The sequence below is a fragment of the Orycteropus afer genome, unplaced genomic scaffold (assembly GCF_000298275.1).
Source record: "Orycteropus afer afer isolate SDZICR_OR568_19922 unplaced genomic scaffold, OryAfe1.0 scaffold00044, whole genome shotgun sequence".
Taxonomy (NCBI): Eukaryota; Metazoa; Chordata; class Mammalia; order Tubulidentata; family Orycteropodidae; genus Orycteropus; species Orycteropus afer.
The window spans coordinates 2438705-2460275 of NW_006921631.1; the positions used below are offsets into that span (position 1 = coordinate 2438705).

Here is a 21571-nt window from a genome sequence, read left to right on the forward strand (position 1 = left end):
CAATGTGAATTAGGAATGGAATGAATGAAAAGTGCACTTTATAAAATACTGTCTTAAAAAAAAAAAAAAAAAAAAAAAAAACAGGCTCCAAGAAAATAACTTCAATACTTCAATAAATGACCAAATCTCCTAATTATACACTGTTCCCTGAAAGACATAAGTATGCTTTCCTTTGTGTAGTAGAGCACAACTGGAATGACAGACACATATATCAGATTCCAGCCAATTGATAAATTATTTGTATGTCAACATACATTCTCTAAATGAAAATAATTTAAAATTTGTTCTATTTTGGTAAGTCACCCTCTTCGAAAACTACATTTCTTTTTCCCAACTTTCACTGTCAGCAATCCACAGAATTTCACAAATTTAAAGGCTGAAAATCCACTGATTCTTACAGAGGCTTTGTGTACAAAACAACAGGTAAGAGGGTGTTACCTGGATAGCTTGAGGTATAAAAAGTTTCCCTAAAGAAGACACAAAATCCAGCACTGCCAAACAGGTGTGGTCAGGAGGCTCTGCCTTAAGTAGTGAGGTCTGCAAAGTAACCACCTAAAGAAGTGAAAACCAAAACATAGTATTTGGTAAAGACACAATAACAATAAGATTTAGACGGGTATATGGAAAGGGAAGACAAAACAGACATCAGACCCTCCACAAAGCCTAATCTTCCAAGGTGGAATTTGAATAAAACTATTAAGTCAATTATTACAGCAGTCTTCCTACCACATCTTCTTGCCTCCAAGCACTATTTAAAAAAAAAAAAAAAATGCATGTTTTCCTGAAAAACTTCATATACCATATCCTTCAAAATAATTCTGTCATTTAAATGTCATAAGTTCATTATTTAAAGCAGGGATTTGGAATTTTTTTTCTGTAAAAGGCCAAATAGTAAAATATTGTAGGCTTTGCAGGCAACATGTTCTCTTTTGCATATTATTATTTTTTTTTAACAGCCCTTTAAAAATATAAAAACATCCATAGCTCTGATGCTGAAAATAGGAGGGAGGACCAACTTTAACCGAAAGGCTGTAATTCATCAGTTTCTCAGTTAAAGGAACACTAAGGTGAAGTCTTCAATAAAGGAAGCAATACTTTATGAGATGAGCATCTTCCCTCTGAAAAATTTCCTTAGGTCAAAATTTAAGAGTTTTTATTTGGGTAGGTACATGATGTCAAAATGATAAGTATTAAGTTTTTCAAAAAACAGTATTAGGGCTTTTAGAACCAGCACATCAAATTATTGAATTCAGTCAATCATTGTATTTTCATTCTTTAAAAATTAGTAATCTATGCTATGCATTAGTAACAAGACTATATCTAATAAGTATTTAGTAATGCTGACTTCTTCATGAACAGAACCATTAACTAGAGCTACTAAAAACAAAGCTGTTACTAGTTTCACTTTTCTCAATCCTACTACATACAGTGATTAAGAGTTCATCTCTTCCATCATTTCCTAAATAAGAAGGGCTAGCTCTGGTGGTGCAGTGCCTAAAGCATTTGAAGTGGGTGGTTCAAACTCATCCACCGCTCTACAGAAGGGAGTTTTTTTTCCCCCTACCTGATGATTTTGGGATCAGCTCTGGTGGCGTAGTGCCTAAGGCATTTGACTGCTAACCAGAAGGCTGGCGGTTCAAACCCACCAGCCACTCCTCAGAGGGAAGACTGGGTAAGGCTGGCGGTTCAAACCCACCAGCCACTCCTCAGAGGGAAGACTGGGTAATCTACTTCTGTAGAGATATTGCCTTGGAAACCCAAGGAGGGGGTTGCTATAAGTCAGGATCAACTCAACAGCAGGGGTTTTTTTTTTTTCCCCCAATCTGGTATGGACTCATTCCAAAGCGTCTCAATCACTTCTGATAAGATGAAAGCCTTTCCCATTTTCTCTCTCCACTGACTTAAAGCCTCCAAAGGAGGTATATAACCAAGGCACCACCATGAGGACCCTCAGATAAAGAGCCAAGCTCTGTCTCAGTCATGTAAGTCATGAGCCAGAAATTTAGCAGTGCTCCTATTTCAAATTGATTTTTTCTTCAAGGAAACATTAAGGGTTATCAGTAAGTTCATGTCTGTCATATTCCACACACCCATAGTTGAAGTGCCTTTGAAAATGCTTGAATGCAAGTTTCAACAGATAAGCTATGACTCCTAACCACAGGGGTTTTTTGAGCAATCAACAGCAACAAAGTTGTAACTGCTCAGTTAAGAGTGTAGGGAAGAATATGTAAAGGCTGAATTAGCAGCCCAGAATATTAACAATATTCTACTAGAAGAAGAAAAGAGATGAGTAGAGACATCCTTGAGGAAGACAAGGAAATGTGTAAAACTTAATGCTCAGTTTAACAAAAGGGTAAAGCTTATGTTCAGTTGAGGGTAGTAAGCAATGAGCAATAAATCATTAAAAAGGGCTGTTTTCCAGAAAGTTATTTTAAGTCATGCTAGTTCAAGAACTTCCTTAGCAAACAAACTATCAACTTGCTCTCTATACTTACCTGACTTATCAGCTGAGGATCTAGAGTTTGAATGAAATATCCCAACAGTGGGAGTAAAAGGCTGAGTGTTTGTTGAACAAAAGGCTGACCTATTACCTTAAAAAAAAAATAATAATAATTTTGGTAAAAATTTTTAATTATATGAGAATATATATAATAATAGCTTTTACTGAGCATTTATTATGCACCAGGAAATATGGTAAGCATTTTATATTTATGACCTCATGTATGCCTCACAACAGCTACACGAAGTAGATACTATAACCCACACTATAGCCAAAAAAAAAAAAAAAAGACCCTTTGCCACTGAGTCCATTCCAAATCATAGCAACCCTAGTGAGAAAAGAGGGTCAGAAAGATTACATAATTCGCTCAAGAACACATGACTAGGAAAAAGTAGTCATGATTCAAATCCAGATTTAACTCAAAAGGGGATTAAATTACTTTTCTTTGCCACTGGAAAACTTGTTTTCCCTTAGTCTTTTTAAATTTCTCTTCCCCATAATTATTATTTATATCATATATCAGCAGAGATACTCAAGGAATATTGGTTGAATGATTTGTGTCAGTGGAAAGCACCTGTTGAAGTAAAAATTTTACAGTAGGGAATCTAATCTGATATAAACATTAATGATAAACATCTGTAAAATCTATTATTCCCCAACACTATGGACTTTGTCTTCAGCTTCCAATGCCTGGGACAACCAGAGGCTACACATTTACTTCTACTTAGTCAAAAGAAACAAATGTCGTATTTAGGTTTTTAAATTAAGAAACTTAGTGAAATTATATTTACAATCGTGGCAGATAGAACATTCTAATTCACTTGGCTTCTTGGCTTTGCTAAGAAAGAGGGATGTAAATTAACCATATCCATTCACTTGCCCCTTCCAACTCAGCCATGAAAATAGTCACAGAAAAATTGTCACTGTCACTTTACTGAGTTCTAGTTTTCTAATAGAATTCTATTACACTGAAAAAAGAGATCTGCCTCAAAAAGTACAAATAGGTAATTTTAAGTTCTAATGACAAACTCTGCTAAATACTAGAGAAAGGAGATAAATTTTACGTTACAGGAAAATTTTAATACCATTGTATTTTCAATATTCTTTTATTTAGTCTTCAAGCAAGTAATAAGTTGCTTTCCTTACCTGTTTAATGTTTAAAAAAGTCCAAAGCTGGCTCCCAATTTCAATAATTGCAGTTTGTTGTCTAATATCCACAGCTTCACCAGCAGAATTACACACAGTAAGCAAAGCAGAGAGTGCTATGTTCTGAAGGGGAGAGAAGGAAAGGCCCTGAGTTTAGATACCAGTCTTTAGAGAATTCCAGGAGCCCAATTACCCAGAGCTGGGAAGTTACTTAGAACGCTTAAAAAAAAATCCATACTGAAATATTCCAAAGAATCTAAGCCATTTTTTTCCCCAGTTATTTCTTTAATAAAAGTGTATTTTATTAAAACTAATTTTCTTTATGCATAAAAACATTTGTTATATTTTTCTAAATCTTTTTTTTCCATTTTAGGATAAAAATTTAGTAACTTGAAATGAAAAATACATTGTATTTCATAAACAAGTCTGATAAAATTGGCAGTACGGTCAAGCTCATTTATTAAATTCATTAACTAAAACGTCTGTTTTTTTTCACATTATGGATCTAGCAATCTATTTAGTTTAGTACCTTTTTTTAAATTACTGTTTTATGCTACCTTTAAAGTTCCTCAACAATGCTGAATTCAATAAGCAATACTTAAATATTTATTTTACTGTACAATGCTAAATAAGAGCGCAAGTCCATAAGACTAGAATTTTGTGTTTCATTTCCTGATACATCCCCAATGCCTAGAACAGAGCTGGGCACATAGGAGCATTCAAAAAATATTTGCTACATGAATGAATGAACAAACACTGAACTGGAAAATTCAACCACATATACTACGCTCATTCAATTGTGAAAACTCACATTTCCTACTCCTTATAGGAGATGAATCACCTTTTTATTCCATTATTTTATGAGAGGGCATTCTAAGTAGAAAGGTACATAAAGGCGAAGAGTATGTTTGCATAAAATGGGGTTTGTAGTTTGTCAAATAGAAGAATCACGTCTGTGTAATCCAGAGATGCATCAGCAAAATATTACAAATAAAGTATTTCATAACACGTTTAACTTTACTCCAATGTGTCTTAAGTGTCAAAGGGACCCACAACACACACATACATTGTGGTAGTTAAGTTTGTGTGTCAACTTGGCTGGTCCTGGTTGAGAGGCCGGACAGCTGGATATAGTATTCCCCATGATGAGACTGGTAATTAATTAGCTCTATGGTGAAATCGACTATGAGCAGCTGAGTAGCTGCTTTAGGGACATGGTCTGCTTCTCGTATATAGGGAGAAGTCTTGGGGAATGGTCTCTATCTTATGGCACGCTTGAACCCTTCATGTAGACATGTCATTGTTCAGCAACCTGCCATGCTCTGCCAACCTTGGGACTTTCAATGAACTTGAATTAATGGCCTGCCACGTAGTTTGGTAACATCAGGACTGTACCATTTTATCTGTCAACCTTGGGCTTGTTAGCCTCAGCAACCAATAGCTGCCTGAGTGAAGAGAGGCCTCTAGCTTCAGTGGGCCAGGAGCAAGAGGCAGAGCTAAAGCCCAAGGTCAAGGGGCTTTCACCCAGCCCGTAGGGCCTGGCACTTTGAACTCGGACTTCTAGCTTCCCAAACTGTAAGAGAATAAACTCCCGTTTGTTCAAGCCATCCCATTTGTGGTATATATTCTTGTCAGAGTGGCACTAGGTAATCAGAACACACATATAATACAAGTTACCTCAATCCAGATAACAGTAAGCTTCTCATAAACCCTTTTTACAATTTAGAAATCTGAAAATCCTACTTGAGTCTAATTTGAGGGCAAGTACTATGTCCATCTTGTTTACAACCTTTCCCTAATACTTAAAATAGTGCTCAATAAATAGCCATCGAATGAATCAAATCAACAGAAATTACCTTACCAGAGACTCAAGTTCTCCCAAAGTGCGACTGCTGCTCAGCCACTCCCTGCACTGGGTGGTGCCTGCTCTGATGACCTCGTTTGCAGTTTGTTTCCTCAGGTCAGCAGATAAAGCCTGGAAGGAAATATACTGCCACAGAGACAAGTTTTCCACTTCTTTTGGGGAAAATTTCTGAATAAACTCCACCTGAAATAAATTTTTAACAAACCCAAGAGTAGCATAAGGCAGTCTGATGAACTGATGCACAAAACCTAAAAGTTAGCTTCCATATTTAATATTTTAGAAAACCTTAACTGCATGGTAATATCACATGATACCAGACCAAACAAATGAACAAAAAAACCCCCAAACTCACTGGATACATGTACTGTATATCTTGTGATACATGGCAGCTTAAAAATGAACAAAATTATTAATTTTTTGTTGCTGCCTCTATGTTTCCAAAATGATAAACACAGTTTAAGTGGAACACAGTAGAAATACATTAAGAAATACTAAATAATGTATTTCATTATTAACTAGGTCAGATATTTCATCATGCCCCTACCATTGTGTTGTTGTTATGTGCCGTCGAGTCAGACCCGACTCATAGCAACCCCACCTTGGGTTTCCGAGAGAGTACCCCTACGGAAGTAGATTGCCCCATCTTCCTTCCGAGGAGTGGCTGGTGGGTTTGAACTGCCAGCCTTCTGGTTAGCAGTCAAGTGCCTTAGGCACTATGCTACCAGAGCTCCCCCCCTACCATTACTGGGGGTCTATTATTTCTTAAGTGAGTACTCATCAACTTGCACAGTTAAGTCAGAAACACTATTCCAAACAAGCCAACAAGACTGATTTAGCTAACCTTTGTGGCTTACTATGATCTCCACTGACAATGGTAGAACACTTATGGTGAACACCTATGGTACACCATAGGTTCAGTTTTCAAATGGGCTAGCTAACTCCACTCTACTTTAACCTACTTCATACTTACAGACAACATGCTAAATTAGTTTCATAAGGTAAGTGCATCCACTCCTCAGAAAGGTTGGTTGGTAAATCCACTCTACGACTGAAATACCAATTCAAAGTTTTGCTGGGTTAATAGAGAAGTGGTACTGTTTTGTTAAAATGCAGGTATCATCTGGAGCTACTAAGGCTGGACAAACCCCCAATCTACTGCCCTGTGATAATCCTTAAACCAAAACTATCACCTGAAGTCTTTTTTAAACCAAAACATAATTTAGTTTAATTAGTAAGGAATGTCTTCCTTAAGCACTGTGCTTTTGTAAAGAATTATCTACATGTGATCAAATTGACAACAGTAACTCAAAAGGTTAGATGAAAAACTTAGAGAGCAGTGAGTTTATGTTAATGATGAAGGAATAATTTGGAAAAGGATATAGTGAAAAAGACTGCACAACTTGAAAGATGGAATCAATGTCCCTGTACATGGAGAAATCGCTGAATTTGTTTATGTTTTGATTTGTCTATTTGCACCAAAATAAATAGATTATTTTAAATAAAATAAAACAGATATTAACAGACTAGATTAAAAATAGGAAAAAGTTAAAATATTAAATTAGTTCTTGGTAGAAGAGGAACAAAATCAATGATGTACACTTAATTACTAAATTAATTATAATCTAACTAGGAAGTATATTAGTGTTTTTTAAACAGTATAATTCAAATTACAATATATAAAATCTACTTGACAAACTAACACTTTCTCTACCTCAAAGGCTAAATAAATCAAAACTGATTTAAGCCTAGAACAATACTATAAAGTTCAACAGAGAAATTTTCTATGTCATATACTACATTCATATTCAAATAATATTTCTTTTGCAGAAAATATTTAGCTTTCAAAACAAGGTAGAGATCATGTGACTAACTGCTCTAACAGACTCTACAGCCAGAAAAATGGTTCCCTTGGTGAATTCCATGTAGTCTAACAAACAGCTTTAGTCATGAAACCAAACTGCATCAGGAAAGCCAAGAGTACTGTGCCAACTAAGAAATGACATCACCTTTCTTTATAAAAAATTCCAATGAATGAATGAACCAGTTCCCTTACCCAAATAGGGACTAATAATGGTCCTTAAAATAATGATGCCCTGGACAACGTAAAAGGAGTACTGGTGGTATAGTGGTTAAAGCATATGTCTATTAAGCAAAAGGTCAGTGGTTCAAACCCAGTAGCCACTCCATGAGAGAAAGATGAGGCAGCCTGCTTTTGTAAAGATTTACAGCCTTCAAAACACTATGGGGCAGTTCTACTCCGTCCTGTAGGGTCACTATGAGTTGGAATTAATTCAATGACAGTGAGTTTGGTTTTTGGTTTGGACAACATGAAAGGGTAGGTACTGCCAAACTTTTTATATACAAAGAGTTAAAGATTCTATTCTGAGGTCAAAAACCCTGGATTTAATACAATTCTAAAGATTTAAAACGGTTAGAGCTGACAGCAATAGCTCACAAGAAAATTATGACTTTCTTCCTTAAAAGCCGAGAAGAGATTAAAAATATATATATACCTGGGGGCTTAAAATGCAAATAAGTATATTAACTTCTATTTTACATAAAAATGGCAGCAACACCATCAGTGTGCTTTAATAATGTATATTAAATCCATACCCTCAATTAGGTAATCTCCCTGTACTTTTGCTTTCCTCTATAAAACAAGAATACTATTGACAGTTATCCACTAAAGGAAATAATGTGATATTCAATCATTACTATAGTGAAAAATGTGATTTTAATCTCTCTATATACTGGAATTTCTCAAAAAAAATGAATACTTTTTTTTTTGTAAAATATCATACCACGATCAATGATTCTCATTTATGTTAATGTTGCATCACTGATATAAATTGTTTTATTTAATTTTTAAAGAGAAATCATCTTATATACAAATTGATTTAATAATTATTTCCAGCTGCATCACTTGCTTCTCATCTTTGCTCCTGTTACCACCGTTGTCCTCCTGGTTTTACCCATCCTTTCACGTGGTATCTCAGATGCCACCATCTCTAAGTGCTCCTTCTAATTCCTACCTGTTCCCATCCATCTCCTGAGAAATGATCATCTAAGCTATGAATACCCAAGAAAACTTGATTTGTACCTCATTTTTGGCACTCATTACACATGATCTTTTATTATGAGTATTTTTATAAGTGTATAATTTCTTCTAGATTATGTTCTTGACATGTCATGAGAGTGAAAAATTTTATTTTAAGCAACTAAACACAACTGAAAATTAAGAAAAAGCCCTATCTATCCAACAGATAACAGATTTCTTCTAATTTAAGGAGTTAAGAGGGTAGAGTCAATATTCCATAAACAGAAGAGACCCCTGCAATAGCTGCACAGAGAACAGCTGGGAAGAATATTGGAGCAGTGGAAAGAGCACAGACTCTGGAGTAAGAGCGATCTGGGTTTGAATCTCAGCTCAGCCATTTATTATACGTGAATTTTGGGAAGGTCTTTAACTACTGTTTCTTCATCTGTGAAAAGGACATAATTATATCTATCTCACAAGGTTGTTTTAAGGACAAAATTAATTCAAGTGCCTAGTACAAAGCCTGGCCCACATTATAGTGTCAAAAGTGTTAGTCGCCTTCCTCCTTCAAGTTGAGGGTCCCTGCCTTGAAAAAAAAAGAACGAGGTGGGGCAGAAGAAATAACTACCATTTGTTTGTTAAGTGGCCGCTTCATGCATATATCTATATATATTGTTAACTCTCTCAATTGCCATATGAGGTGAACATTACTATTTCAGTTGTATGCTTAACTGACTCTCCTAAGGGCTCTCAGCTAGAACAGGGATTCAAATTTAGGTTTGTCTTTTAATCCTAAAAATATAGTAATTTCTTTACAGAAGAAAATCAATAGTGCCTAAGGCATTTGATTGTTAACCAGAGGGCTGGCAGTTTAAACCCACCAGCCACTCCATGGAAGGAAGACCAGGCAATCTACTTCCGTAAAGATTTACCACCTCAGAAACCCAAAAGGAGTCGCTATGAGTTGGAATTGACTCGATGCCACTGGGTTTGGTGTTTTTTTTTTTTTTAAGGAATAAATTAAAAGTAACTCCTCATTTATCCATAAATTATATATCTGATAGCCTCAACCATTTGGCATATTTTAGAAAACTGAGATATCAAAGTAGATACACATATCTCCCACTTTGTAGACAGAGAAACTGAGGTTCAGAAAGGATGACCTGCCTAAGGCAGGTTCAAACTAAGTACCATAGGACCCTAAAGTCTAACTCCTTCACTAATGTAGTGGTTCCCACATTTGGCTCTACATTAGAATCACGTAGGAACTTAACAACAACAACAAAATCACTGAGCCCCATTTCATATCTGCCCCTCCATGCCCACTCTGCTCACAGATTAGGGTCTAAGAACCTATATTTTTCAAAAGTCCCTACAGGACTTCTGATGTGGCCAGTCCATGGGACTACACCACACTACACTGGTTCATGTAACTGGACAATTCTTTTATCCTGGCATAACTTGTTTTCCTCACAAGAGCAAGTGAAGGTTTATACTTTCAATTTTCTCCCAAAAGTTCAATTTATTTACTATCAAAAAAAAAGATACATCATTAAGAGAATAAATAATACTCAAGCTCTTCAAAATAATTTAAAAGGGGCAAAGGATACAGAACCATTTCATTTCAAGTACCTTAAATACACAAAAATCAAGATTAAAGATTATTTCAGGAGAACAGAATTAAAATGATTATCTATAATTTAGAGAAAGGATATAAAAATTTAAACCCAGCTAAAATAATGTCCACAGTCCACGTCAACATTTAAATTTAGAAAAAGCAGGGGGAAAAAAAAGCCTCAAAAGGAGTCTGAACCCAATTCTTAGCAGTTGCACCAAGACAGTGACAATGGTTATATTCTTGCCTGATGGGGTGGGGCCATGAAGAAGAAGAGACGTCTCAACAGAATTGACAAGTTGGTGAGCTGATAACATTCTCCAGGGCAAGATTTTATCTGGAAAAAGACAGAGAAGCAAGGAACATGAGTGATTTAAAATTATAGCCTTTACAAGAAAGATATATGCCAAATATGTCAAAATATTCACAATGACTCTTTCTGAGATGAGATCGTAGGTCATTTTAATTTGGGCTTTTCTTCGCATTTTTTTTTTTTTCCCTTTTCTTCAGTGAACCTAGACTACTTTCATAATGAGAAAAAAAAAGGACATTATATTTTAAAATAACACTTTTGCAAATTCTAATTACCATCTGATGAGATGTTAATCCTCTAATTCTAAGACAATTAATGGGACCTTTTTTTTTAATTGTTATTTGAGTGAAAGTTTACAGAGCAAATTAGTTTTCCATTCAACAGTCCATATACACTCTATTTTGTCACATTTACTGTAATCTCCACAATGTAATAACATTCTTCCCACTTCCTCCCTGTACCCACTCCTTCCCTTCATCCTTCCATCCTAACCTTCCCTCCTTCCTAGCTTTATCCCTGGGCAAATTGCATCCACATTCATCAAGATTATATCTTCAAAGGAACTGCATGGAAAGAGTAGGTTTCACGCCTTGTAATTCTACTCACCAAATGAGCCACTATGGTGACATGGTGTGCACAGAGTTCAGCAGTACCATACCTGAGATACAAAGAAAAGGTAATCAAAATTTATACCACTATTCAGAAAAACAAGGAGATGTGTTTTCATTGAGCACTAAATATTCTAATGGGGCATATACACTGCAGTTCTTTCCATGGCCAAGGAGTGTCATAATACACAAAACTAGACAATACTCATCTATTGGCCTGAATCAAAGAAAGAAAAGAAGGCAATCATTTCTTAATTTAGTGTAGTATCATGAAATCTAACCATTTGGGGAAACTATTCAAGGACTGTAACAACAGAATTTTTCTGTAAACTTACAAATAAAAAATCATTTACTGTCAATCAGTACTATAAATCAATCCAAAAATTTAAAATGTAGGTAATGGTATACCGAGCAAGGAAGCACCATGCATCCATAACTAACAAAGAGGTGATCATTTTAGTACTCAGCACAGCATTCAACAGTGCAGCATCCTACAGAAAAACAGAAAAGTTATACTGACTTATTTATATGCTAAAGTTCATAATAAATTATCATTAATATGACATTGCTCAAAATGAAACAAGAAAGCCCAATCAGAATCCAAATAACAGATCTCCAAAGGAGAACCTCTAATTCTTAATACCAGGCTATGCTGCCATGGCTATGCTGCCATTCCCTCAACACTTATTAGGCAGCTGGTAGTGCTGGCACATAGGAATTAAAAAGTGGTTTTAAATGTGGTCAGTTCACCACTGGTGTCCAGAAAGATACCCTAAGTAGCCAGAAATTGTTAAAACAATGTATGTAACAAGTATGCCTATATTTTCATTTCTGCCTTTAACTATTCAAATATTTACAATATTAATATTCATTGGATTTTATTACCCACTAGTATACCTTAAATGATACTGTTATTTACCTAAATTATAAGAATTTCCCCACAATTTTCTCAAGCTATTTTCTAATCCAAAATCATAAACAAACAAAACACCTACATTATGCCTAAGACCCATAGACAATCTGATACTACATACTATTATTTCTCATTTTCTTTGTGAAACTGAATTAGGTAAAATCCTACACATTTTTCCTCTTCTCACAGTCTCCATACCTCTTTACCCAAAATTATTTCCCCAAATATTTTAGTCAAATACTAGTATCTGAATACTACAGGAATTTAGGATTACCATTTCCTAGGGTATAACTGAATTAAAAGGTAAAAATGTGTGAGCAGAGAGTATGACATTCAAGAAGAATATGTATTAACTTTCCCCACACTTCGTTTCTGAACCATAATATCAATGAAAAGAAAGCAAAAGTGTAACCTCAGCATAATCCAGCAAGTAACAAGCTTACCACTTCAGGAAAGAGTGATGGATGAGAGGAAGCAATAAATGTACACAGATGAACACAAACATGCTGATACAACGTGACGGCAGTCTGGGCTTGCCCTTGACTCTTTACTTCTTGTAAATGAACAGGTAGAGAGAGTTCACCAGAACACTGCTCAAAACTGTAGAAAACAGCTTTGAGTAGAGATATTCTGCAGGGAAATTAAGAACATTGAACCTGACATTAACATTTAATTACTTGAAGGTATGATAATTATAATCTGATATTTGGAGGTTATTTTAGCAAAGCTTACATCCTAAGAAGTATGTATCAACAATAATTTCCAGTATGTATGAACATCCCTACATAAAAATAAAACATGTTCACTGACAGAAAAATTCCTTAAAAAGATTTTCCCTCAACATTTTTTTTTATCATTTACCAAATATGTATATACCAAGAGCAAAGTACTGAGCTATATACAGTCAAAGACAAAGTTCCTTAAGGAACTTAAAATCTAAGTGGTTAAATTAGAATCTACACATACAATAAAAAAGTATTATAGTTTAGACAGTGTGGTAGTTAAGGTTCCATGTCAACTTGGCTGGGCCTGGTTGAGTGGCTGGGCAGCTGGATGTAGTTATTTCTCATGATGAGACTGGTAATCAACTCCATGGTGGAATCTACTGTGAGCAGCTGACTATCTGCTTCAGGGATATAGTCTGCTTCCTGTATATAAGCACCAGCTTTGAGAAAGGTCTCTGAGCTTTTTGGTACATCTGGATCCCGCATTTGGCCAAATCTTCATCTCAGTGGCCTGCCATGTTGCCTGCTGACCTTGAGACCAATTTTGGACTTGAACTAGCAGCCTGCCGTGTTGGTTGATAATTTTGGGACTATGCCATTTTACCTGTCGACCTTGGGTTTGTCAGCCTCAGTAGCCAGTAGCTGTCTGAGTTAAGAGAAGCCTCCAGCTCCAGTGGGCCAGGAGCAAGAGGCAGAGCTGAAGCCTAAGGTTGAGGGACCTTCACCCAGCCCCTAGAGCTGGCACTTTGAACTCAGACTTCTAGTCTCCTAGATTGTAAGAGAATAAATCCCTGTTTGTTGAAGCCACCCATTTGTGGTATTTTTCTGTTAGAGCAGCACACGAGAACCTAAACAGGGAGGGGACATTTTAGGATGGAAATGGTTGAAGAAATCTGCATAAAAGATTTAAATTATAAATTAAAAAACAGGCAAGATATGAACAGGTAAAGAAGACAAAGAATGACTAAAGACAGACATGAACACCCAGTCTGCTGAAAACAAGGTATGTGTACAGTAAATGAGTGAAGGAATGAGGAGCAATTGAAGATGGCGACAGAGTGAAATAGGCTTTCAGCAACAAATTTCACGGAACAATTTGTGTATGAACTATTGATTGGGTATGAGCTCTGGTAGCGTAGTGCCTAAGGCACTTGACTGCTAACCAGAAGGCTGGTGGTTCAAACCCACCAGCCACTCCTTGGAAGGAAGGTTGGGCAATCTACTTCCGTAATGATACTGCCTCAGAAAACTAAGGAGGGGTCATTATGAGTCGGGGCCGATTCGACGGCACATAACAACAACAACATGTAAACTTTCACCTAAAGCACAACACAATGCTAAAAGAAAGAAATAAACGGGCTTTCAGTGCAAAGCTGATGAAATCTGATATCAAGCTTAAATTACTGAGCAGAAGAACAGGCAGATCAGATCCAGGCTTCAGGGAGATGAATATGGTGGTGGTTTAGAATGTCTAAAGAAAGGGATGATAAATTGAGCATAGGAATAATCCAGGCAGTAAGAAACTAGAGCCTGGACTGTGATGTTGGCAAGGCAAATGAATACAAGCGAAACTTCCTAGAAAATACTTTAGCATTCTACTGATCAGAATTCATTTTTAAATATTACTTATGATATCTACTCTTATTATATTACAGTCAACATCTATAATGCTAACCATTAGGCAAAGCCTTGTAAAACACTGAACAAAAGTAAAATATTTTTAGCATTACTATATACTTAAGCATTTTTTATTAATCTAACCTCATATATGTCATGAAAAAACAAACCAAATTCATGCCCATTGATTTGATTCTGACTCATAGAGATCCCCACTGGGTTTCTAAGGCTATAAAAAACTTTACAAAAGTAGATTGCCCCATCTTTCTTCCATGGAGCAGCTTGTGGGTTCTTGAACCACTGACCTTTTGGTTAGCAGGGAAATGCCTTAACCACCACACCACCAGAGCTCCCTCATATATGTAATTTACAATTTATACACACACACACACACACACACACAAACACATATGAAGATTACATAGTGACTATGAACTACAATATCTGATATAACAACAAACTTCATTTCAAGACCATTCTGAACAACAGGAGATCCATTATAAAAAGCCACCTGTAATATAATTAGATATAAACAACATGGTTGCTACCTGGTTGTAGCTTCTGAGCCCTGGCTTTCTGCACACCACAGCATCTGCACATCCTTAGGCTGAGAGGGCAGCTTATCCATGATGACCACCAGAAGTAGACACTGTGGGAACTGTAGTTCACATGGCAGATCTTAGAGATATTAAAAAAACATCAAGTTACAACAAACTGGTAAAAAAAAATTCCCTAAATCTTTTCAGCAGAAATTTGATTGTGACATGTGAAGAAATTAGAGATATCATTTAAAAAAATAAAACAAAATGACTTGAAATGCAAGTGGAAAGAATTAAAAATTTCTTTAATTTGAAAAAAGGGTAACTGCATAAGGAAAGTAACTTGGTCTCCAATATGTCATAGTTAATAGGTAATGATCTAACATTAATTCTGTTTTGAAGCTTACCTAATTTATTGTCCAAAACCACCTCCATAAAAGGTTGGAATGTGAGAAGCTGACTGATGAGTGGATCCAGTGTCACCAGGAAAGCGCCTGCTATCTCCTCCTGCTGTGCTTTAGAAATCATGGTAGCATACAGACTTGGAGGAAATTGGCTGAAAAGTGAGGGGGTAAAAAAAAATCTCACACATTAACAGTTATCTTCTAGTTTTAAGTAGAGGTGCTGCAAAATGATGTTCTTCTAGCAGTGAAAACATATAAAAAAAATAAGTAGCATACATTTTATAAAAAAAACTTCAAAGTACTGAATTGATACCAGAATTGTTATGCGGGCTTCTGAACTACGTAACATCGCTACAATCCTACAAAATTAAGTGTATGATTTTACAGAAATCTTTGGCATTTTTTTGTTGCATTTAAATACTACATTTTGACAATGTTGTCCTTAAGAAAAATACTGTAACAACATGAATCTTAAATCAACTAATAAAACATTATTTAAATAAATACATTTATGAAAAATTCTGGCTTAATTACTTGTATTAATATTTGTTTTATAATAGAATGCTGAATTTACTATGAGTTAATGCTGTATCTCAGAAGCAAAAGCTTTGTAAGAGGGAAACTGTATAACACTGAAGCAGGCTCCAAAGATTTTTCATGAAAAGTACTCAGTAACTGAGGTTTAAACAAAACTTCAATCAAAACCTATGTGAAATAAAGTATGTATTCAATATTTTTTGTCATGCTATATTAATTGTGGTAAACCTGACAGCACATGAAAAAAACCTGTGTATAGGGGACAACAGCACTTAAAAGGATACACGTAAGATAAATACTTGAGAAGTTCTTCCCATGATGGAGAAAGCACTAGCTGCATGACTTTGGGTTATTCATTTAACCTCCCTGAGCCTCAGGTTCTTTATCTGTGACACTGATTGAGAGTTGTTATGAGGATTAAATCATAAGTAAGGTGAAAGCTGTATGTAAATAAAAGATAATAAAGACTCCATAAACTTGAAATATAGCTACAGAATAGCAAATAAACTATTTGAATTTTTCAATCAAATGATGTATTTTTTTTCTTATTATTTTTTTGTGGGGGACACACTCCCCCCCCCGCCATACAGACATACCTAATAGTTCAGCCTGTCCACCAATCTATCCATCCGTATATCCATGTTTGCCATCACTGACAATGCAGTACTGTATGTGCAAAAGGGTTCATCTTTGTTGTCTGTACCTCCCATGTACCTCTCTATGACTTCTTCTTCCTCAAATGATGTATTTTTAAATTGATTTATTTGATAAATGTTTAATAAGTGCCTATTACATGCCAAAACTGTTCCAGAGGTACTTGATATAGCAGTAAATAGAATACACAAAGTCATTGCCTTTTCTGAGTTTACCTTCTGGTGAGGGAGAGAGTTTAACAAGCAAGTAAGTAAATACATAATATTTAATAACTATTAATTATAAGAGCTATGAAGAAAAAAATAAAACAAGGAAAGACAGAAAGGTAGTTCTAGAGGACTGCTGTTTTATACACATAAAAGCCAGTGGGACATTTAGGCACAGAAATGATGTAAGTTATGTCTTTAGCATTCATTTTTAACCACTGTATGGAGAGCAGACCAGAGTGAAGCAAGGGTAGAAGCAGAAATAGCAGTTTAGAATACTCTTGCAAAAATTTAGGCAAGAAAATAATAGTGGATGGGACTAAACAGAAGCAGTTAAGATGGTAAGTAGCTGAATTCTGTACATAAACACATGTATGTGTGTGTATACTCACACACACACACACACACACTCTGAAGATAATTCTGACAGAATTTAAGGGATTAAAGTAGGGTATCAGTGCAAGAGAAAAATGTCAAAGATAATTGCAAAGTTTTTTGGTCTAATCAGTTTGAAAAATAAGGTTGCCATTTTAACTGGGATGAGGAAGATTATAAGAGGAGTACATTCGGTGGGGAGTGGGGATGGGATGGGGGGGAATCAAGAGTTGGGATAATTTCAATGAAAATGTACTGATTGGCAGTTAGACATTCAAATCTGGCATTCAGGGGAGAGATATAAATGTAAGCTCTTCAGACAGAAGAGATTTAAGAAATGAGCCCTGGAGCACAACTAACTTACAGAAGCTGGGGAGGAACCTGCTAAGAATGTATAGAAAACAGCCAGTGAGATTAGAAGAAACCAAGAGACAAAATACCTAGAAGCCAATACAAGAACAGTGTTTGAAAGGAAGGGACAAATGCTGCTGCCTCGTTGCATAACATGAGGCCTAACAATTGATCACATGAACCAGCTATGTGGGGGTCAATGATGACCTTGGCAAGAGCTGTTTTGGAGAAGTGGTGGAGTGGAAAGCCTGACTGGAGCAGCTTCGAGAAAGAAAAGTAGTGACAGTTCCATATGTGCTGTAAAAAGAGGCAGAGAAATGGAAGCCAGCAGCTGGTAGAGGATGTAGAGTTGAGAGATGTTGTTCATTTGTTTTGCATTGTTCATAAGAAGGGAAAAATAACAGCATGTCCATATATTCATGAGAACAATCCAGTAAGGAGCGAAAACTTGACGCAGGAAAGAAAATGAATAATTGCTTGAGTGAGGTCCCAGAGCATGAGAGAGAGGATGAGAGCCAATATACAAACAAGGAGGCTGGCTTTATACAGATGTAGACTGTTCCCTCAGGGCAATGAAGGAATATGGGTTGAGAAACAGACAGTATAGTCAATGTGTTGGTGGGACTATATGGAAACTCTCTTGCAAATGTTTCCATTTTTCTTAGTGACATAGAAAATGAGGTCACTAATTGAGAATGAGAAGTAATAAGGAGGTATTAGAGATACAGGAAGTTTGAAAAGGAAGAGGGGTGAAAAGTTGACTGGGAGACCAAATTGATTAGGAACGTATAGAAGGACTACTGGATAAATAAGCAAACAAATTATTTTAGTGTCAAATTTAGGACTCTTTTCAGGTAAGTCTCAATTTCAGATGTCCCTTATCCTCTATCTAAATTATCATACTTTTCTATAATTCAATTTTTTTCCTAAGATGGAATTACTACTTGACTTACATTTCATAGAAAAATAAAGATAAAACAATATGCCAATATAATATACATATATGCAAATACATATGTATGTAAATGTACAAATATGTGTGTGTATGTACAAAGACTTCTTTTTGCTTTAGATTTTTATCACCATACTGCTTATTTATCACTTGTGTACAAGGGACTAGTTAAGATTATAAAGAATAAGTAAAACTCAATAGAATCTCCTCTGCAAAAGTTTCTATCTTCAATTATTTTAAGGAAGCAGATAAGAATTAAAACATTAAGAAAAATTACTCTGATGTTTTATTTTAAAATGATACACACTTAAGCCTTGCAGGGTACAAATGGCATTGATGCATTTTAATAATCATATTGTCATTCTTACCTGTGTATCTGAAGATAAAGCTGGTGCAAAGTAGAGCAAGAATCAGAGAGGAAAAGAAGAAATTCCTAAAATAAAACAACTCTCTTCATTCTTTGTATACAAAGTGCCTTGCTAATATATATCCTCTTACAAAGGCTTTCACAGTAAAATAGAATCTTGAATGTGTCACAGTAAATTTTTTTTTAACATGAGAAAAAAAGAACAAGTCTAAATACTTAAAATTCTTAAATATTATAGTTACTACCACAACCACAATTAGCAGCTAATGTTTACTAAGAACCTACTACACACCAATCATGTACCAAGTGGCTTTATACATGTTACTTTATTTAATTTTAGTCTTCTCAAAAGATGACTAAATTATGACAAATTATCCCCAATTCACAAACTAGAAAGCTGAGGCTCAGATATGAAGTAACTTGATCGAGTACCACAGCTAAAACCCAGTAAGGCTAAGATTAAAGTACAGGTATGACTGTTCACCCATTAGAATTAGGCTATCTCTTAGAAAAAAAAAATAGTTTTCACTATAGCGTAAGATATAGAAAAAAGATGAATAATTTAAAAAATTACCCTGATAGCAGGGCATTAATTAAAAAGGCGTTATTGGGGGTCATTTTGCCATCTACACACCAAGCAAATATGGAATGGGTAACTATCCATCAAGTGTCATTGGTGTGGACACCTTCTCACCCCGGCTGGACCTCTAGCACTGGAATACACACCATGCAAGCTGCAGGGGACTCAACTTAAGAGCAGCCAACTACTCTAAGTGGCGGCTGCCCAGAGAGCCAATTTGGTCAGCACAACATATAGGATGTAAATGTGTCCATAACCAGCGTGCCTGCCATTGGATTCTGACTGTAATATACAGTCACTGAAGTTGCTTATCTTTGCCTCGAAAAGTAACAAGAGTAAATTCAAAATGGACATTTTTTTTTTAATCACTAATATCTATGTACTAGTAATGATGCTCCTCTCACCGGCTGATCTTCCCCTCTGTAAGCATTCCCTGCTCTTCTCTCCATATAATCTGTCTTGACAACTTATCTCTTCTGTTCATGTATCTTCAACTATTACTGCTATTCTGATGTCTCTCAAATATACAGGTCTTCTTAAAATCATTAACGTTTAAAGTTTTAAACTTAAAGAATATAATTTGGAGATATAGTAGAAATAATTGTATGTTATTAAAAGGAAAATTGAATTAACTTCTGAAAATTGATGTATGCTTACTACTGTTTTCAGAGAATTGAATAAAAATAATAATGATGATGGTAGCCTCTTAAATGACAAACATTTAACAATTAATAATATTAATCCATCTTAAAAAATACTCTTGACAAAATAACTTCAAAAGATTGTTTTTGGCAAGAATGAATAAAAACATGGTAAATTATAATTCCTGTAGATTATATTTATGCATTATAAAATACAGCCTTACCTTAGTGTAGTGCAAAAGGGAGTTGGCAAAGAAACGGCATAATTTGAGTGTTTTATGAAACAATCTATAGTCAGCATTATCCTATTCAAAAAAAGGAAGAAATTGTAATAATGAAAGAATATGAAATTAGCTAAACTTATAAACAAGAAGTTAATTTTTAATAAGATCTCTTGATAAACAGAGTTTAAAATTTTTTCAAGAAAATCTGATTATTCTCTGCATTGCTTTCGGAAATAGTACAAATAAACAAATACCAAAAGACAATGGAAGTATTCCATAAAAACAAACTTTATATGGAGTTCCTCACTCAATGCACTGCCGTCGAGTCAGACCCAACTCATAGCGACCCCTCTTTGGGTTTCTGAGGCGGTATCACTACAGAAGTAGATTGCCCAACCTTCCTTTCAAGAAGTGGCTGGTGGGTTTGAACTGCCAGTCTTCTGGTTAGCAGTCAAGTGCCTTAGCCATAGATGACAGAAACTGTTAATGTGTTCAGCTGCTAACTGAAAGGTTGGTGGTTTCAGTCCACACAGCGGTAGCTCGAAGAAAGTCCCGGAGGCCTACTTCCAAAAATCAGCCATTGAAAACCCCATCAAGCACAGTTCTACTGGGACACACATGGAGTTGCCATGAGTCTGAATCAACCTGACAGTAACCAGGTTTTTTTAAACTTTATATTAATAAAAAGAAATCTTAACAGCAAAGATTGGTGCTTGTTGTTGATTTGAAAGTGAAAGAAATTTAAAAATCTTAATTGCTCTTTGCTATGGGGGATGAAGTTAACAGTAATTTTTAAAGATGGTCAAAAGAAAAAGTTATTATGAATCAATAAATTTCAGACACAAAAAAAATTAAGTAAAGGACCTGAAAAGGTAGTTCACAGAAAAAGAAATACAAACATCCAATAAATTAACATTAAAAATCAAAGTTACATATTTGGGGGGGACTGTTTGATTAGCAAAGATTAAAAAGACTAGTAACATCCCATGCTTGAGAAGGATGTGGGGAAACAAGCTTTTACCATAAAATAATATTACACTCTTTTATTTATTATTAAAAGTTTAAAGTGTTAAAATTCCTTGATCTAGTAGCAATTCAACCTCTGGAAATACATCCTATAGAAACACTAGCACAGGTATGAACTAATTGTCCATCAACTGGAGAATGGCTAAGTGAATTAAGGTACATTTCATAAACTGGAAAACCATACAGCTATTAAAAAGAATCGGGCAGATATATTTTCATGGACATAAAAACAGATTACTTAGTAGATTGTTAAATAAAAAAGCAAGTTGTAAAACAATATATATAATACAATACTATCATTATTTCAAAATGTGTGTTATATGTTAATATTTGCTTTCCCCCTCTCAAAACAATACATCAAATCCTTACATCCTCTG

General features: G+C 35.3%; 1 protein-coding gene across 1 annotated transcript in view; it reads right to left on the minus strand.

Moving 5' to 3' along the window:
- CUNH1orf112 (chromosome unknown C1orf112 homolog) overlaps positions 1–21571 on the minus strand; it is a 59100-nt gene that overhangs the window by 14504 nt on the left and 23025 nt on the right. Inside the window, exons 9-20 of the mRNA XM_007937777.2 lie at positions 20169–20249; positions 18725–18789; positions 15285–15433; positions 14887–15016; positions 12440–12626; positions 11492–11574; positions 11082–11133; positions 10410–10499; positions 5508–5693; positions 3647–3769; positions 2496–2591; positions 439–552 (exon numbers count right to left, since the gene is read on the minus strand). Of these exons, the coding sequence (XP_007935968.1) occupies positions 439–552; positions 2496–2591; positions 3647–3769; positions 5508–5693; positions 10410–10499; positions 11082–11133; positions 11492–11574; positions 12440–12626; positions 14887–15016; positions 15285–15433; positions 18725–18789; positions 20169–20249 (1356 nt within the window). The remainder of the gene's footprint in view (positions 1–438; positions 553–2495; positions 2592–3646; positions 3770–5507; positions 5694–10409; positions 10500–11081; positions 11134–11491; positions 11575–12439; positions 12627–14886; positions 15017–15284; positions 15434–18724; positions 18790–20168; positions 20250–21571) is intronic.